The sequence below is a fragment of the Nelumbo lutea genome, chromosome 4, assembly GCF_056320005.1.
Source record: "Nelumbo lutea isolate HS-2025 chromosome 4, American lotus-T2T, whole genome shotgun sequence".
Lineage (NCBI taxonomy): Eukaryota > Viridiplantae > Streptophyta > Magnoliopsida > Proteales > Nelumbonaceae > Nelumbo > Nelumbo lutea.
The window spans coordinates 58,817,057-58,832,348 of NC_142687.1; the positions used below are offsets into that span (position 1 = coordinate 58,817,057).

Below are 15,292 nucleotides of genomic sequence, written 5' to 3' on the forward strand. Positions count from 1 at the left end.
TTGCCCCCGTCTCTACCAATGGGCCATTAAGATACTTTTTTTTTCAAAATTAAAATAAAATTCATTTGAAAGAGAATACATTCGAAAGGTGATAAAGCATTACCCAAAGAGGAAATAAACCCAGAAGCCCAACAATGATCCCGCAGTTCCCATATTAGTACTTATAGATTCATTCCACTTTCTTCATCACTTGCTTCCCCTTTTTCTTTATTATCACAATCTCTCTTAAGTGTATCGCCTTTAGAGACATGGCCTTCCCCCCGTCACCTCCTCCCCCCACCCCCCTTTCAACCTTTGTAATCCCTCATGGGTATTCACTCCCAACTTTAAAACAACAAGCTCACCAGAGTTGTTGGTCCCATCTTCTCCCCCTCCTACCTTACCCTATCTGAGTTCAAAGCAATTTAATTCATTGAAATATTTTGATTTCTTTTGCAGTTTGATCTAATCTTTATATGGTTTGTCATGATGAAAAATCATTTATTGAGATGTACATCTCCTCCCCCCTACCTTTTGTAGTTTGATTTAATATTGTTAGATAAAGAATTAAATGTGGACTACTACACATATTGGTGTCAATTACACTTCCATCATGTTATCACAATTTCCTTAAATGCCAAACTGATAAAATTTTACAAATATGAGTGTGAGGCATTGATTAAGTTTATTGATGTGGATATAATCATCCGTAATTGGAATTAATGTCCTAGCATCAATATTTGAGTTATGCCACTTAATTCAATTCTTTCCTTTGGGTGACCAACATCTATTTTAATCCCTTCCTATTGCCTATCGTACTAATAATGTAATAGTGTTTTACTTATCATGTTTCATCATATCTAAGCATGCTTTTAATAAATTAAATTGCTTTCCTCCATCACCATTGTGCTTAAGAAGGTGTGTATCGCCGAAATTGACATGAGGTTGTTTGGTTGCATAATAATTGTTATTCATTTTCTTTCCTCTTGTTGAATGGTGTGCCAATTTGTTTAAGTTTTAATTAGACAAAAGGGGAAACTTTATACAATTGGTTTTATCGCAAGCTAATATACTTGGCACTATAAATTCTTCATTATTTCCTTATGTTTATATACTTGTTCCAACTGACCTTGATTATTTTCTGCAGATATTTACAACACAAGATGCAAGTATACACTAGAAATAGTATCACCCATTTGGTGAAGTTTATTTCATCACTTAACTTGTCTAGACATAAGGGTGTTGAAGTTGTCATGGGACAAACACCATTTGCACATTTTCTTGACTTCCTAGATGTAATGTCTGAGAAGTCACTTCTATGTGCACTTGTGAATTGTTGGGATATGCAGTCAGCTTCGTTTAGGTTATGGAGAAAGCTTGTCACATTCACGGCATCTGATGTATTTGGATTTGCCCACGAGAGGCAAATTTGTAGATTTATACATGGCCCCACATACATTACATCTACCAACAAAAATCTTTGGAAAAAATGTGATACAATGGGGTGATTTAGAAGAAAAAATTAGGGAGTTGTTAGGAAACAAGAAGGTAGAAAGGAAATATATCCCAAAGTTGCTTATTGTCTATATATTGGGTCAATTCCTTTTTACAAAGACCTGGTATAACATTGACTGTAAATGGTTTAAGTACACTGATAAGCTTGAAGAATTAAGAGATTAGGATTGGGCTGGTGCTATTCATAGGGAACTATTAAATAGTTTGAATGAACTCTCTATGTCAATAATAAACCTTGTATGCTAACGTTGAGTAAGTTCTTCTTATCTTGTCACCTGCAGATTTGGTTGTTTGAACATTCCACTGTATGGATTCCTTCCATGATAGATGCATTTCCAAGAATTGCAAAATGGTCTAGCACCACTTATCGTCGAAGGAGAACATATAGTGATGCTATTGCCATGCTTACGGACGATGAGGTAATATAATGAGATTTTATCTATACTCTCAATCTTCTAATATAGATTATTGTTCTAAAACATTTTATGCTTCATTTATTTTTAAGGTTCTTCAAATTTTAGTTCCTTCCTCCAATGAAGAAGTGGCTATGTTGGATGATGGAGAAGATGAGGAGGAAGGAACCTTCTCAAATCAGGAATTGGTTTTGGAAATTAGAAGTCTTAAGTCAAAGGTTGCACAATTAACCGAGGAGAACATTTATCTTTGGTCCTTGTTACCATCACAAGTATGGGAAGAAAAAAACAAGGTGATGAAGAAGATCAACCTGAAGAAGGTGATAAGACGATACGCTCCAGGCGAGAAAGAAAGAAAGCTCCTATTTGGTGTTCACCATTTGTTAACGAATGAGCAAAAAGGATTGAGAAAATGCACACGATTGATGTAGATAGTACAACAACACCATCAAATAAGGAGGTATATTTTCATATCGTATCTATTAAATATGATGGGTTGGAAAAATAAGTTTAACAACCTAGCAACATTTTATATTTCAGGTCATCGATGGAAAGAGTTTAGGGAGATCTTGCAACTTCAAATGCCAGTTATCTAAGAATCAATTATCAGCTATTAGACGATTTCTATCAGCTCCAATTACTATGTTGATTACACATGCATTAGACATTGGTATATAGAACACCCCTGATTTATCGACTTATTAATACAGTTTAAAAAATGTAGTGAAATTATTTGGATCGATGGGACCAACAGCTTGGCCGGGGTATACTTGTACTCACTATTTGATGGTGGCCTGATATGGGATGATGTATTGAAATCTTGTAGCAGATTTTTTCCACCTATAATAATTATATATTTGTTATAATTTGTATATAACTATTGGACTACCTTTATTTTTTTTGTAGGCCATAAATGCGTATGAATGTATTTTAATTGAAAGGGAGTGGCAGAAATTGGGCAATACTGAATGTGAGTGGTTCCTCTATATTAGCACATTTGCGCAGGTAATGAGTTTTAACCATTTTTATTTCATTTATTATGTACTCATATATTGAATAATCTATTTTTTCCCTTTTCAAATACATATATCAGGAAATGGTTAAAATGGGTGATGCTGCTGCAATAGAGCCCTATATTGGCCTTCTTCTAAGGCAACGGTAAAGCAAAGTATTTATACCCTTGCAAAGTAATGGGCATTGGCATCTTTTGGTAATAAACGGGGATAGTGATTGCATTGAATGGTATAGTTCAATCCAGTCTGCTATATACAAGCAATTTTCTAGAACAATGGTATGCGTCTATGCACTGCAATATTTTCATGTGCAAGGAAATGGTTAAAATGGGTGATGATGCTGCAATAGAGCCCTATATTGGCCTTCTTCTAAGGCAATGGTAAAGCAAAGTATTTATACCCTTGCAAAGTAATGGGCATTGGCATCTTTTGGTAATAAACGGGGATAGCGATTGCATTGAATGGTATAGTTCAATCCAGTCTGCTATATACAAGCAATTTTCTAGAACAATGGTATGCGTCTATGCACTGCAATATTTTCATGTGCAAGTGTTTTTATATTAATCCACAATCATCATTGACTTGTAATCAATATTTATCTTAGTCCAACTACTACAGGAGTAAACTCTTGGGAGTGGGGTTTACAAGCAAATGGGGATTTAAAGTATGCAAGGATGCTCCATCCCAACATTCCAATAGGTATGATTATCACGTTGTTTACCATCAGTCTTTGTTGTGTAGGACCAAATGTGGGCTTTTTGTAATGAAGTACATGGATTGTTTATGTTGAAGTGCCCCATGGGATTTTGCCTTCATATATACAAAAATTTTACGGTGGAAGATTGGTGCACAAATATTACAATCCCAGCTAGGGTAAACCATCACTAGTTTATTCAAGTCATCCGCCCCATCTATATAGTTGTGTGTGCTACAACGGAATAGCGTATTAATTATATTAATTATCTGTGATGTATTACTTATGGTGTATGAGTTACAACAATATGGTTTGGAACTTTTGCCATTTGCTTTTCTATCGACACCAATCAATTCTTGAATAGAGGTGGTGCAAAACTTGCTTCGTGTAAGGTCTCAATGGCAATGGAATGGAATTTCAAGCTATGCCAAAAAACTAAGCCGATGCTCATCTTGGTTACATCTCATCAATATTGCTATCAAGGCATGCGGTGCTATTGAGGTATGAGTTAGAAAGATTGAGACCCTTTCTTGTTCATAGTGTTTAACTAATGAACTTTATATTAGATGAGTCTGAATAGATAGTGAACTTTATATTAAATGAGTTTGAATACTATATTAGACATCAAAACTAACTACATAAGAACCTTCATTCTTAAACTTATAAGCATTATAATCTAGTAGATGGGCATATGAGTTTGACAATATAGATATATTATGTACATACTCAAAATATTTAATTAGGTTCAGAATGGAATCATTAAAATTCTTCATAGACCAGCCCACCTCCATGTCTTCGATAGTTGCATCTGTAATACTAGTAGAGTTACAAAAAAACATCATATGTTTTGCTCTCAATTTCTTGGCTTTCATTAAACCATCAATTACAACCCTTCATTTAGATTGAACTGCAATAGATTCTTCTTCTATTTGTATAGACAGAAGACAAGTCTTCATACATTATCATAAAACCAATCCCTCAAACCTTAGTTGTTGGCACGTGAGACCCATCTGTAAACATTAGGACCTGAAGCATGACAACAGAATTGAAATGAGGTTTACTTGGTCTAGAATATTTCCCGTAGTGCTGGTAATGAATATTTCACATTTGCTACAAGCTGAGTTGGGCTGGGCAAAGGCTTTTTTGTGCAATTTTGCATTTTTTGGCATCTCATACCAATCTTATCATAATTAGAAACTTTTCCAATAACAGTTGTACCTCCTACCTTTGGTAGGTTAGATAATTTAACAAGAAGAACTTATTGGTTGAGGTTGATGGGGACCCGAACTGGATCTTTCACCTGCATATCCTACATTCATGTCTTTATTCACACTAGCCCAAGTTGTTGATCTGGTATGTTTGCTTCAATACCAAATAACTAACCTTTCATCTTATGGACTAGTTTCAGATACAACCCATCTACAAACTATCTAGTATCATCTCAAGGATTTTTTTAACATAAGGATAACATGGTGTAGAAGGTGATGGTTAAGTATGAATATGAGTATGAGTTTGTAAGCATCTTAGGTGGGATTTGCATAGGCATATTATACATATGGATATGTGATGGCTGAGTATGAGTTTGTAACAACCGAGTATTAGATTATGAAAGTTAATTTGATATGCTAATGGATATCATTCGATGCAATTCATATACATGCTTGTTGTACTTTATTTTGTGCCTTGCTGAATTATGTACTAATTCATTTCTCTGTATTAGTTGTAAAGAAAGATTGGGAACTAGTTTCAGTTGCTCATATATTAATGCTAATAAATTTTTATTGGTCATAGGTGGTGGTGCTCTTTGGAATGTATCAAGTTGTTTGGAAAGGGAGCTTCAATCTACCTACAAAACTTTGTTCTTCCCGATGGAGGTGGATACAAAAGCAATATCATACTCTCAGATGTAGCATTTATTTTGATATCTCTTAATGGCGAACAAAGATCATGTTCGGTGTTTTTTGGACAAGCATATCATATCTACTAAGGATGATTTGTTGAATTTATTTTTCTAAATTCATATATATAGTAATTACTGTAAATACCAAAAAAATTTTCATAAGGACTATTATGGTGTTGGTTAAATATTTTTGGACGATGGAGTTATTACTCGCAATGTTTTCAACAATGGCATGATTGCTAATTTCACATCAGACTATGATTCAATATTGGCTTGATGGGCTAAAATTCCCAACTTGATATATATTTATGTAGATGGATGTGAAGTGTTGAATGGAAAAGTAAGACATGAGACCATGGTCACCCCCTCCTAAATGAACATTTATCAAATAAGGAGGTTATGTAAGTGGATGTGAAGGCTTGATGGGCTAAAATGCCCAACTTCATTCATGTAATGGTCATACATGCCTTAACAACCACCTTTGTAAAGATTTACCAAGATGGAATTGGAGGTGTTGGTTATTTATCTGAGAGAACATATCATCCGCAATCGGAACATCTGTTTTGTATGAATTAAATAATAACAAATGGTGAAATAGTGTCTATTATTATGTGTCTACCCTTTCCTTAATGGCCATTTTCCAACGACCCCATATTATTGAAATTTATCAGGTTGGCTTATATGACCACAAGTTATCAAATAGCCATACTCATATGACCACAAGTTTCCAAATAGCCATCTAGCAACAGATGTTGATCATTGCATCAGCTACCCCCACCCCCTAGTGGCCACAAAGAAGAGTAACTAAAAAATTTTGCTGGTAGTGCCCCGTCTTAGGACTGTTATCCTAATCTCACTCAATGAAAAGAAAGCTTTGCTAGATGTTGGGGAGGAAGCGGTTGAATTCACAATAGTGGAAACAAAGGAAGGCACTATGGTGATTGAAAACTGACTCTTAGGGTGCAATCATTTGATTATATTCCACTTTACTGACCTCTACTGCAATAAGTAAGAAAGATAAGCAAAAAAACAGGTTTATAAAGTTGAACTACAACTTCGATTTCAAAAAAATTAGCATTTGACATAAAAATTGTGGTCTAATTTTGGTGTTCTACAACATGAATTTTTTTTTCTTCACTTGTTTTTGAAATTGACACATTGGCAAAAAACCAAACACTAGTTCTTGAGCCTTGTCTTTCTTTGGAAAAGCAAGAACAAGTTGGTTTTGTTCCAAAAACAATTAATGTTTTTGAAATCATCAGAATACTGGTTTTTAGACAAAAACAACATGTTGAATACAGGTATTGTATAATTTATAAGATAAACTTTTTAAATCTCTTGATTTTTTAAGGCAAAAAAGATCATTCTATTAGCTTATGAAGGTGATGTACATGAAGACTCATATTCAGTATATAGGGATCTTTCAGCCCTTTGACAAGCTGCTTAAGGTAGAGCATGCAATAGTGTGTTGTTTTCTCTATTGACACATAATATTTACATAAAAAAAATACTTAACTAAGTATATACTCTACAATATGTTTATATTGCCAAAAGAGTCTTGCCTGAGGATAATGGATTGATTTGATTACTATTGAGGCATCAGAATAGGGCAAAATAATGTTGAGTCTTTGATTTTTAGACTGCATTAAATACTTCAAGGATACCTCTCCATTTAGCTTTCGTTGGTCCAGAGTTTATGCGAACTTTAGCTACTGTAGCAGTTACAAAGTTATTAGAATCCACAATAACATAAGATGTTGTTGCTACTTCTAAGTGTGGATCATAAGAGCCAACATCACAACCATTATAAATGGAGGTCAATTCTATAATTGCAAATATGAATTCTGCTCTAACCTCAAGTGGGTGAATTCATGAATATAAATAAATTTCCCCATCTTTCTCTTCTTGAATTTGATAAAATGGGCATTATCACTGTGAATATAACTGCCTTCTTCTCCCTTTCTCTTTAATGCACAACTTGTTAGGAAAGTTGAAAAATACTTCTCTCTCTCTCATAAAAAGTAAAGTAAAATTCCAACATAATCTTTCTTTGTAATAATGCTATTTGGATTTTTGTAATTAACTGAAATTGTAAATAAATATGTTTTTAATCTATAAGTTACTCTTACTGCTAAAATTACTATAGCTTAAAAACTATGTATGTACATATTTATGTATTCTTAACTTTGCTGCCTAAAGTCACAATCTTGCTCCCACTTTGACTCCCATTCAGTGCTATGGTCATATAAAGATAGAGATACTGGGATTTTACCTAATAAAGAAAGTATGGAGAGACATTCTATTGCTGATTTATCCTTTTATTTATCGCTATTTAGATTCCTAATGAGGAAAAGCACAAAACTGCATAAATGGCATTGGGCTCCTTGGTTTATTTTCTCTTTGGGTGAGGGTTATCACCATCCTAATGTATTCTTTTTCCTAAAGAATTTTATCTTAATCTTCAACAAAAACTATCTTAATGGCACATTGGTAGATATGGGGCCAAATGTGCCAACCTGGTAATCATCAACTAACTTGGTAAAAATTTACCAAGATGGAGTTAAAATGACAATTTTTAATATAAAGACATCCAAAAGCCATTTATACAAGCAATACTATTTCACAATGATGGAACATCTTGGTTTGTTTTATTGGATTGTGATAGAGGTTTTCTGGAGAAAAGATGATAAGAGTTTGCCATTCAGTTCTAGGGGTATTAATATAAGACCAGTGGGATCATTAATGGACTCTTGGGTTTATTTCCTCTTGGGTAATGTCTTATCACCTTCCTAATGAATTTTATTTTATTCTTCAACAAAAAAAAATCTTAATGGCCCCTTGGCAAATAAGGTTCCAAATGTGCCAACCTGGTAAGCATCAATTAACTTGGTAAACATTTACCAAGCTGGAGTTAAAATGACAATTTTTAATATAAAGACATCCGAAAGCCATTGCAAACAAGCAATATCTTGTGACAATAAATGAATATTTTGGTTTGTTTTTTGGACTGTGATAGAGGTTGGTTAGAGAAAAGATGTTAAGATTTTGCCATTTGGTTCTACGGGTATTAATATGGGATCTGTGAGATCAAAGTTGGGCTTTTGGAATTCTTTATGGATTATCACTATCCTAATGAATTCTTTTTTCTAATGAACTTTATTTTATTCTTTAACAAAAAAAAATAAATCTTAATAGCCCCTTTGCAAATAAGGTGCCAAATGTGCCAACCTGGTAACCATCACCTAACTTGGTAAAAATTTACCAAGATGGAGTTAAAATGACAATTTTTAATATAAAGACATCCGAAAGCCTTTGGAAACAAACAATATCTTTTGACAATAAAATAATACATTGGTTTGTATTATCAGACTGTGATGGAGGTTGTTTAGAGAAAAGATTATCAGATTTTTCCATTGGGTTCTAGGGGTATTAGTATGGGACCAATGGGGTGATTGTGGGGCTCTTGGGTTTATTTCCTCTTTGTGTGATGCTTTATCACCTTTCTAAGGTATTCTTTATTCAAATGAATTTTATTTTATTTAAAAAAAAAAAGATATTTTAATGGCCCATTGGCAGAGATGGGGCTAAATGTGTCAACCTGGTAAGCATCATTTAACTTGGTAAAACTTTACCTGGATGGAATTAAAATAACAATTTTAAATATAAAGGTTTGCAAAAGCCATAGAAAAAAACAATATCATTTGACAATAAAGGAATATCTTGGTTTGTTTGTTGGACTGTGACAGAGGTTGTTTGGAGAAGAGATACGACTTTATTAACTCCAAATTCTGTATTAGCTATATACAATTATTGTTATGCATGGTCCTATTTATCTGATCCCATATGAGTCTAAGCACAATGAGGAATTTTTGCAAGCATATAATTGCTGCTTACAAGATTTTGGTGGATGATTTTATTTCGATGACCACCAATTTGAGAAGATTTTGTAATTCTAGGTCTATTGTGTCCTCCAGGTTGATGGTTCTAAAAGTAGCTTGACTTTTAAGGGATCATCCTCCACTTACTAGCATGAACCCTTAAAATTCTTTGTGTCTTTCAGGTTTTTTGTGTCCTCTAGGTTGGGGGAAAAATAGTTTTGGAGGAAAATGGAACCGATCAAGTGACCAGTTCCCGGTTTTTTTGGTCCGACTATCCAATTTGGTCTGGTTTTGAAAATAGTGGTTCAAAATGAATCATTCTTGTAGTTGGTTAATTCGATCAGTTGGGTTGATTTTTGGTGTAAATTAAAATTCTTCAATGTATAAAATTATAGATTATAAACTGAACACTTTTGGATCAATGTAAATAAAACCATGTATTATGCTTTACCATTTAAAGGTTTCAAAAATAGTTGAACTAGGACAAAATACAAGGAAGTTCAATAAGTATATAGAAGGATTTATCCTAAACTTCTTATGGAACAAATTAACATTACAACCACCATAAATGGAGTTCAATTCTACAATTGCAGATATGATTTCTGCTCTAACCTCAAGTGGGTGAATTCATGAATATAAATAAATTTCTATTAAAAAATACTTTAAGGTAAAAAAAATACCCTATGTGAAACCCCATCTTTATCTTCTTGAATTTGACAAAATGGGCATTATCACTGTGAATATAGCTGCCTTCTTCTCCCTTTTGTCTTTAATGCACAGCTTGTTAGGAAAGTTGAAAAATACTTCTCTCTCCCTCTCTCTATCTCTCTCTCTCTCTCTCTCTCATGAAAAGTACAGTAAAATTCCAACAAAATCTTTCTTTGTAATAATGTTATTTGGATTTTTGTAATTAACTGAAATTGTAAATAAATATTTTTTAATCTATAAGTTACTCTTACTGCTAAAATTACTATAGCTTAAAAACTATGTATATACATAGTTATATATTCTTAAATTTGCTGCCTAAAGTCACAATCTTGCTCCCACTTTGACTCCCATTCAGTGCTATGGTCATATAAAGATAGATATATTGGGATTTTACCTAATAAAGAAAGTATGGAGAGTCATTCTTAATTGCTGGTTTATCCTTGTATTTATCGTTATTTAGATTCCTAATGAGGAAAAGAACAAAACTGCATAAGTTCATTATGTTAAAAAAAATTATGTACATTATAAGTAAGTTCCTACTCAATAACATACAAGGATTTAGTGTTCACAAAACTAATTAATAAAAGTTTTTATTTTATTATTTTATAGGAAGGCTTCCAAAAATTAGATAGTCTCCATATCTAAAATTTCTCCAATTAGGCTGTGATTTATTTTTTCAAGTAGATGTGTATAAAGTATATATGTTATTTATGCATTAAAAACTAGAACAATATATCAACTTTCAAATGACATGAACCGACAGAGAAGAGATATGAAAGATTAGGCTCAAACATATAGAGTGAAGGGACCATGCATTCAAAATGAGGCCTTGCATGAACCCACTATAGATAACATCCAAGAAGATGCAAGTTTTGAGTGACAGGTGATTCTAGGTTTAATTTATACTATAGATTATGCTACTTGTAGATTCTTGGTAACAGCTTTATGCTATCCAAATACCTATGTTATCAAATTGATGATGGGATTGAATATGCTATTACTCAGCTAAAATTAACTTCTAAGGGATCAACCCAAAAGTTGGTGCAAGTCTCTCACCTGGTGGCACAATAGGCATGTTTCTTAAGAAAGATCAAAATGAGAGGTACAAGAGGGTTCTAAAAGCAGCTTGACTCTCCCAAATGAATGAACTTCTGGATTGACATCTCACACTTTTCAATCTAGCATTATCTTCAGATGTTATCAAATGTTCCTAAGAAAACTATTACTCAGATCTAGTTTGCTCTTTATCAATGTTTAGCCACATCACCAAATCTTGAAGCAGGTCAAGCCACAACCACTAGTGAAAGATAAAGCTGGTGTTTTCATTATTAATTCCTAGTTCTATTTTTGGCACAACTTGCAAAATATTACACCACTACTTACAAAAATTACAATTACTACACAAAAAATTCAAAGTGTAAGACATGTATAGTACCAAAAGACAAGACAAAAACCTGTACCTATGCTTATAATACTTGGGAATGCATCCAACTAATCGATTGCAACTCGGCAGGTGTGTCAGTAGTGACCACTTTCTCCACACCGACTCCAATGGATTTCCCTTCTTTCAATTGGTTGTGATTCAAGTCTATTAGTCCTAGGTCGACCAGGTTGACATTTTTGATTTTGTGGCAACGAGTTCACAACATTATGATTAACACCACTGCTCATAAAAGAAACTGACTCATTATTGAAATCATGCATATCTAAATTAGGCATCGCATGTATGTGGTTGGAGTAAATTACCTTTTGAGTTTCTTTCAAATAGCACTCTTCAATAAAATCATAAATGTTTAGGCCCAATAGACCAATGGCATGACATGCATGCACACATGGTAATCCAACCATTTTCCATGCTTTACATGAACAACTTCTAGAAGTCAGGTGCACCATTTCTTGTTTTCCCTTATAGCGAATTTCGAATTCATCATCCCTACATTGTGTGTACCCTAAATTTATGGACTCTGATATGTTAAACTTAAGTAAATCCTCTATATTAGGGCTCATTGGTTGTTTATATCCCTTAGCTTCACATTGCCTCCTAAATGTCAACTCTATCATTTTCAAGCGAATTATGTTGACTAAGGACATGATAGGTTGTTCTCATGCCTCTAACACCCATGCATTAAATGACTATGCAAGATTAGATGTAAACTTATCATACCATCTACCCTTGAATAGAGAATTTGCCCAATGTAGCAGATCACTATCCATTATCCAACCATAGATATCCAAATTCTGATTATGTATTTTACTGAGATAGAGATCAAACTTCATTGTATTCCTTATATAAATTAATTGATTCACATAATCCTCGATTACCTCTTTTTCAGCCTTTAATAAGCGTAAACGGCGCATGCATCCCTTAAGGTTCTCCATCAAATGTCTTAAACAAAAAGCATGATATTTAGAGTCAAACACAATTTCTACTACATGGCGAATGCTAGTATTACGGTAAGAAACAATTACTACCTTCTGATCATCATTCAATGCAATTTTCAAATTCTCTAAATGCCAAGTCCAAACTGGAATTGACTCAGATGAAACAACTGCGAACGCAACTGGAAACATTTGATTATTTGCATCATATGCATTGGCAACTAATAATTGACCTTGATAGTTATCCTTTAAATGGGCCGCATCAATGGATAGAATTGGACGACAACCAACTCGAAAGCCATGTAAGGATGAGCGAAAAGCAACAAATAATTGATTAGACCTACCTGAATCATCAACGGTAAAAGTAGCAACTGTTTCTGGATTAGTCTTAACCAACTTTTTGTACAATCAAGGAATAAGCTTATACGAATCATTTGCAGGCCCATTAAGCAATTCTTTAGCTCTTTCTTTCCCCACCATGCTTGTTTATAAGTCAGTGAAATGGCATGATCACGAATAAAATCCTTTATTATATCTGATGGAAGATACTTAGGAGAATCATGAAGCTTTTCCAACAAAACAACACATGAATTTATTTGATATACGAAGTTGACAACTTGATTCATCACCAGCTAAATGTGTATGTACGGGACTATACTTATACACCATGTATGTTCATCCACCACTAACTGCACTTGCTCAAATTTTCCATCCACAAATGTTGATAGCACATCTACATTGTATGTATCCTCTATCATTCTTTAGAAACTTATATGCAAAATCTTCTAACAATGGAAAATTTATTTAATGCATTTCAAAAATCATCTCCACTGTCAAATGTTTGCCCCACTCCAATTATCTCATGCTCCCAAACTACTAACAAATTGGCATGATTGCTGATGTTAAGCTTAGTTGTTGATTGTCTAAAAGATGTTGCCAAATCATGTGCAATATGGGCATGAGGACTTGGCTGAGTTTCAACATTAATTTGCTTTATGCCCTTCCATAACACATGCACTTTTGCACTCTCATTATTAAACTCCAACAGATTTGAAAGGTCACATGGCCCATTTAGTGGCAAGAAGAATGTTTAGTTGTGATGTGTTGTATAATGTAAGCTCACGCTATTATCATGATCCTTCAAACCACCACACACTTCATCAACAAATTCATTAAAATCTATTTGGCTGTCAACACGAACCCCAATTACAGTATCCTCAAAAGTGCAATAACATAATAAGACCTTGCATGGAGTTATTGCCATTTCTACACAATAAACAATATGAAAACCTTGTCATAAATCAGAATAAAGATATAAGCATATAAATTTAAATAAAGAGGCTATGTGATCTTGTAAATATTATGAATCATTTATCTAATTTTAGCACTGTGAATTATTCAACCCATATTAATCTTTTATCCCTTCCTTTTCCTCTACATATTTCATAGTACACTATAAAATGTGTTAATTATGATGCTCAAACATCTATTGGACAACGTGATGATGGTTGTAGGGATGTGAATCATTAATCATCACAATATATATGCTTAAACTATAATTCAACAAAAAAAGTTGTCACATACTCTGCATTTCAGCATTTGCATTCTCTTCAATATGATTTCTAAGGTAGATAATTTATAAATTGGAAAAGGAAAAGCATTATCATCCTTCCCTTCATTTCTTTAATATTTAATTTATACATACTTTGTATTTCAGCATTTGCACTCTCTTTATTTGCTACATTTTGCTGATTTAATGTGGGATTATTGGAATTCAAGTAATTATGAAACAGGAAAAAAATGTTGCAATCAAAATCAGTCTTGTCCAATCTAAAACTTAAGTGTTGAGTGTGAATTCCATATCTGGAACCTTGTACAAGAGTCTTGTACTTATATGGTTTAGAGTTCTTGAGAATTCCAACCTTGGAATCAACTGGAGTATATTCCAGAAAGTTGCATTGATATTCTAATATGTCCTTAGGTACATCATTATTTGTAAAATGACTATAATGAGTTGTGTCCTTGTCAGTACCAAATTTGGTTCTGAATTGTGAGAATGATAACAAAATTTCTATGGTTACATGATGTAAGTTTTAGTGAAATTTCATTTGCTAAGAGTCCCTTTATAATTTCCTAAATTAGCTATTTCTTATTAACGATGACAGAACCTAGCTTTGGTATTTACTATCATCTTAATCTGACATTTGATACAAATTATTTTTATTCTAAAGAAAACTTCCATTAGAAAGTTTGGGTCTTCCAGGGACATTGCAGCTCTGTTCATGGAGATCCCATGTAAGTTTCATTTCAACCTTTTATTGACATTTCAATGAAATATCATCAGTGTTTTAATTGGATTTGTGTATTTAATAGAAATAATTATTTTAGGAATTAACAAATCTTTCAGATTAAGGTTTGTCATTGGATAGATTATGCTAGTATATATGAATGAATGGTACAAGTTTGATAGAATTTACCAATGCTTAAACTCTTTGAATTGATATATTGAATAGGTTTATCTAGTGGTGGATATTACTAGCTCTTTAACTATTTGAATTAGTGCATTAGATAGGTTATAGAAATCTGTTCAACTTTAACTTCACCCACTTCTAATGTAAAAATAACCACTTGAAAGGATATTTTTCTTTTGTTTTCTGGCCTTTGAGTCAGCCTATTGAAGTTTGCATATGTTTATATGATTAATCTTAAGACTTAATTTGAAGCATTTAACAATAAGAACTTTCCATTAAGGAGGTTAGTTAGATTTAGGTACTGAGAACAAATGACCATACAATGAGGAAAAAAATAGCATT

The 15,292-nt window shown here is 33.2% G+C and overlaps 1 protein-coding gene across 1 annotated transcript; it reads right to left on the minus strand.

Moving 5' to 3' along the window:
• Window positions 1-12,233: 12,233 nt before the first annotated feature.
• On the minus strand, window positions 12,234-13,743 carry LOC148860786 (uncharacterized). Its single transcript, XM_088984963.1, has 2 exons — window positions 13,603-13,743; window positions 12,234-12,875 (listed from the first exon to the last, which is right to left on the minus strand). Exons 1-2 carry the CDS (start codon window positions 13,741-13,743, stop codon window positions 12,234-12,236), a joined length of 783 nt encoding a protein of 260 aa, XP_088841089.1.
• Window positions 13,744-15,292: the final 1,549 nt, after the last annotated feature.

What these genes read in the sequence shown, in the direction of transcription:
- LOC148860786 (XM_088984963.1), bottom strand. Translation starts at nt 13,743, where the DNA reads ATGGCAATAACTCCATGCAAGGTCTTATTATGTTATTGCACTTTTGAG. An exon ending in TGAAGGATCATGATAATAGC is followed by an intron (nt 12,876 to 13,602) that starts GTGAGCTTACAT and finishes TTGTACAAAAAG; the next exon opens with TTGGTTAAGACTAATCCAGA.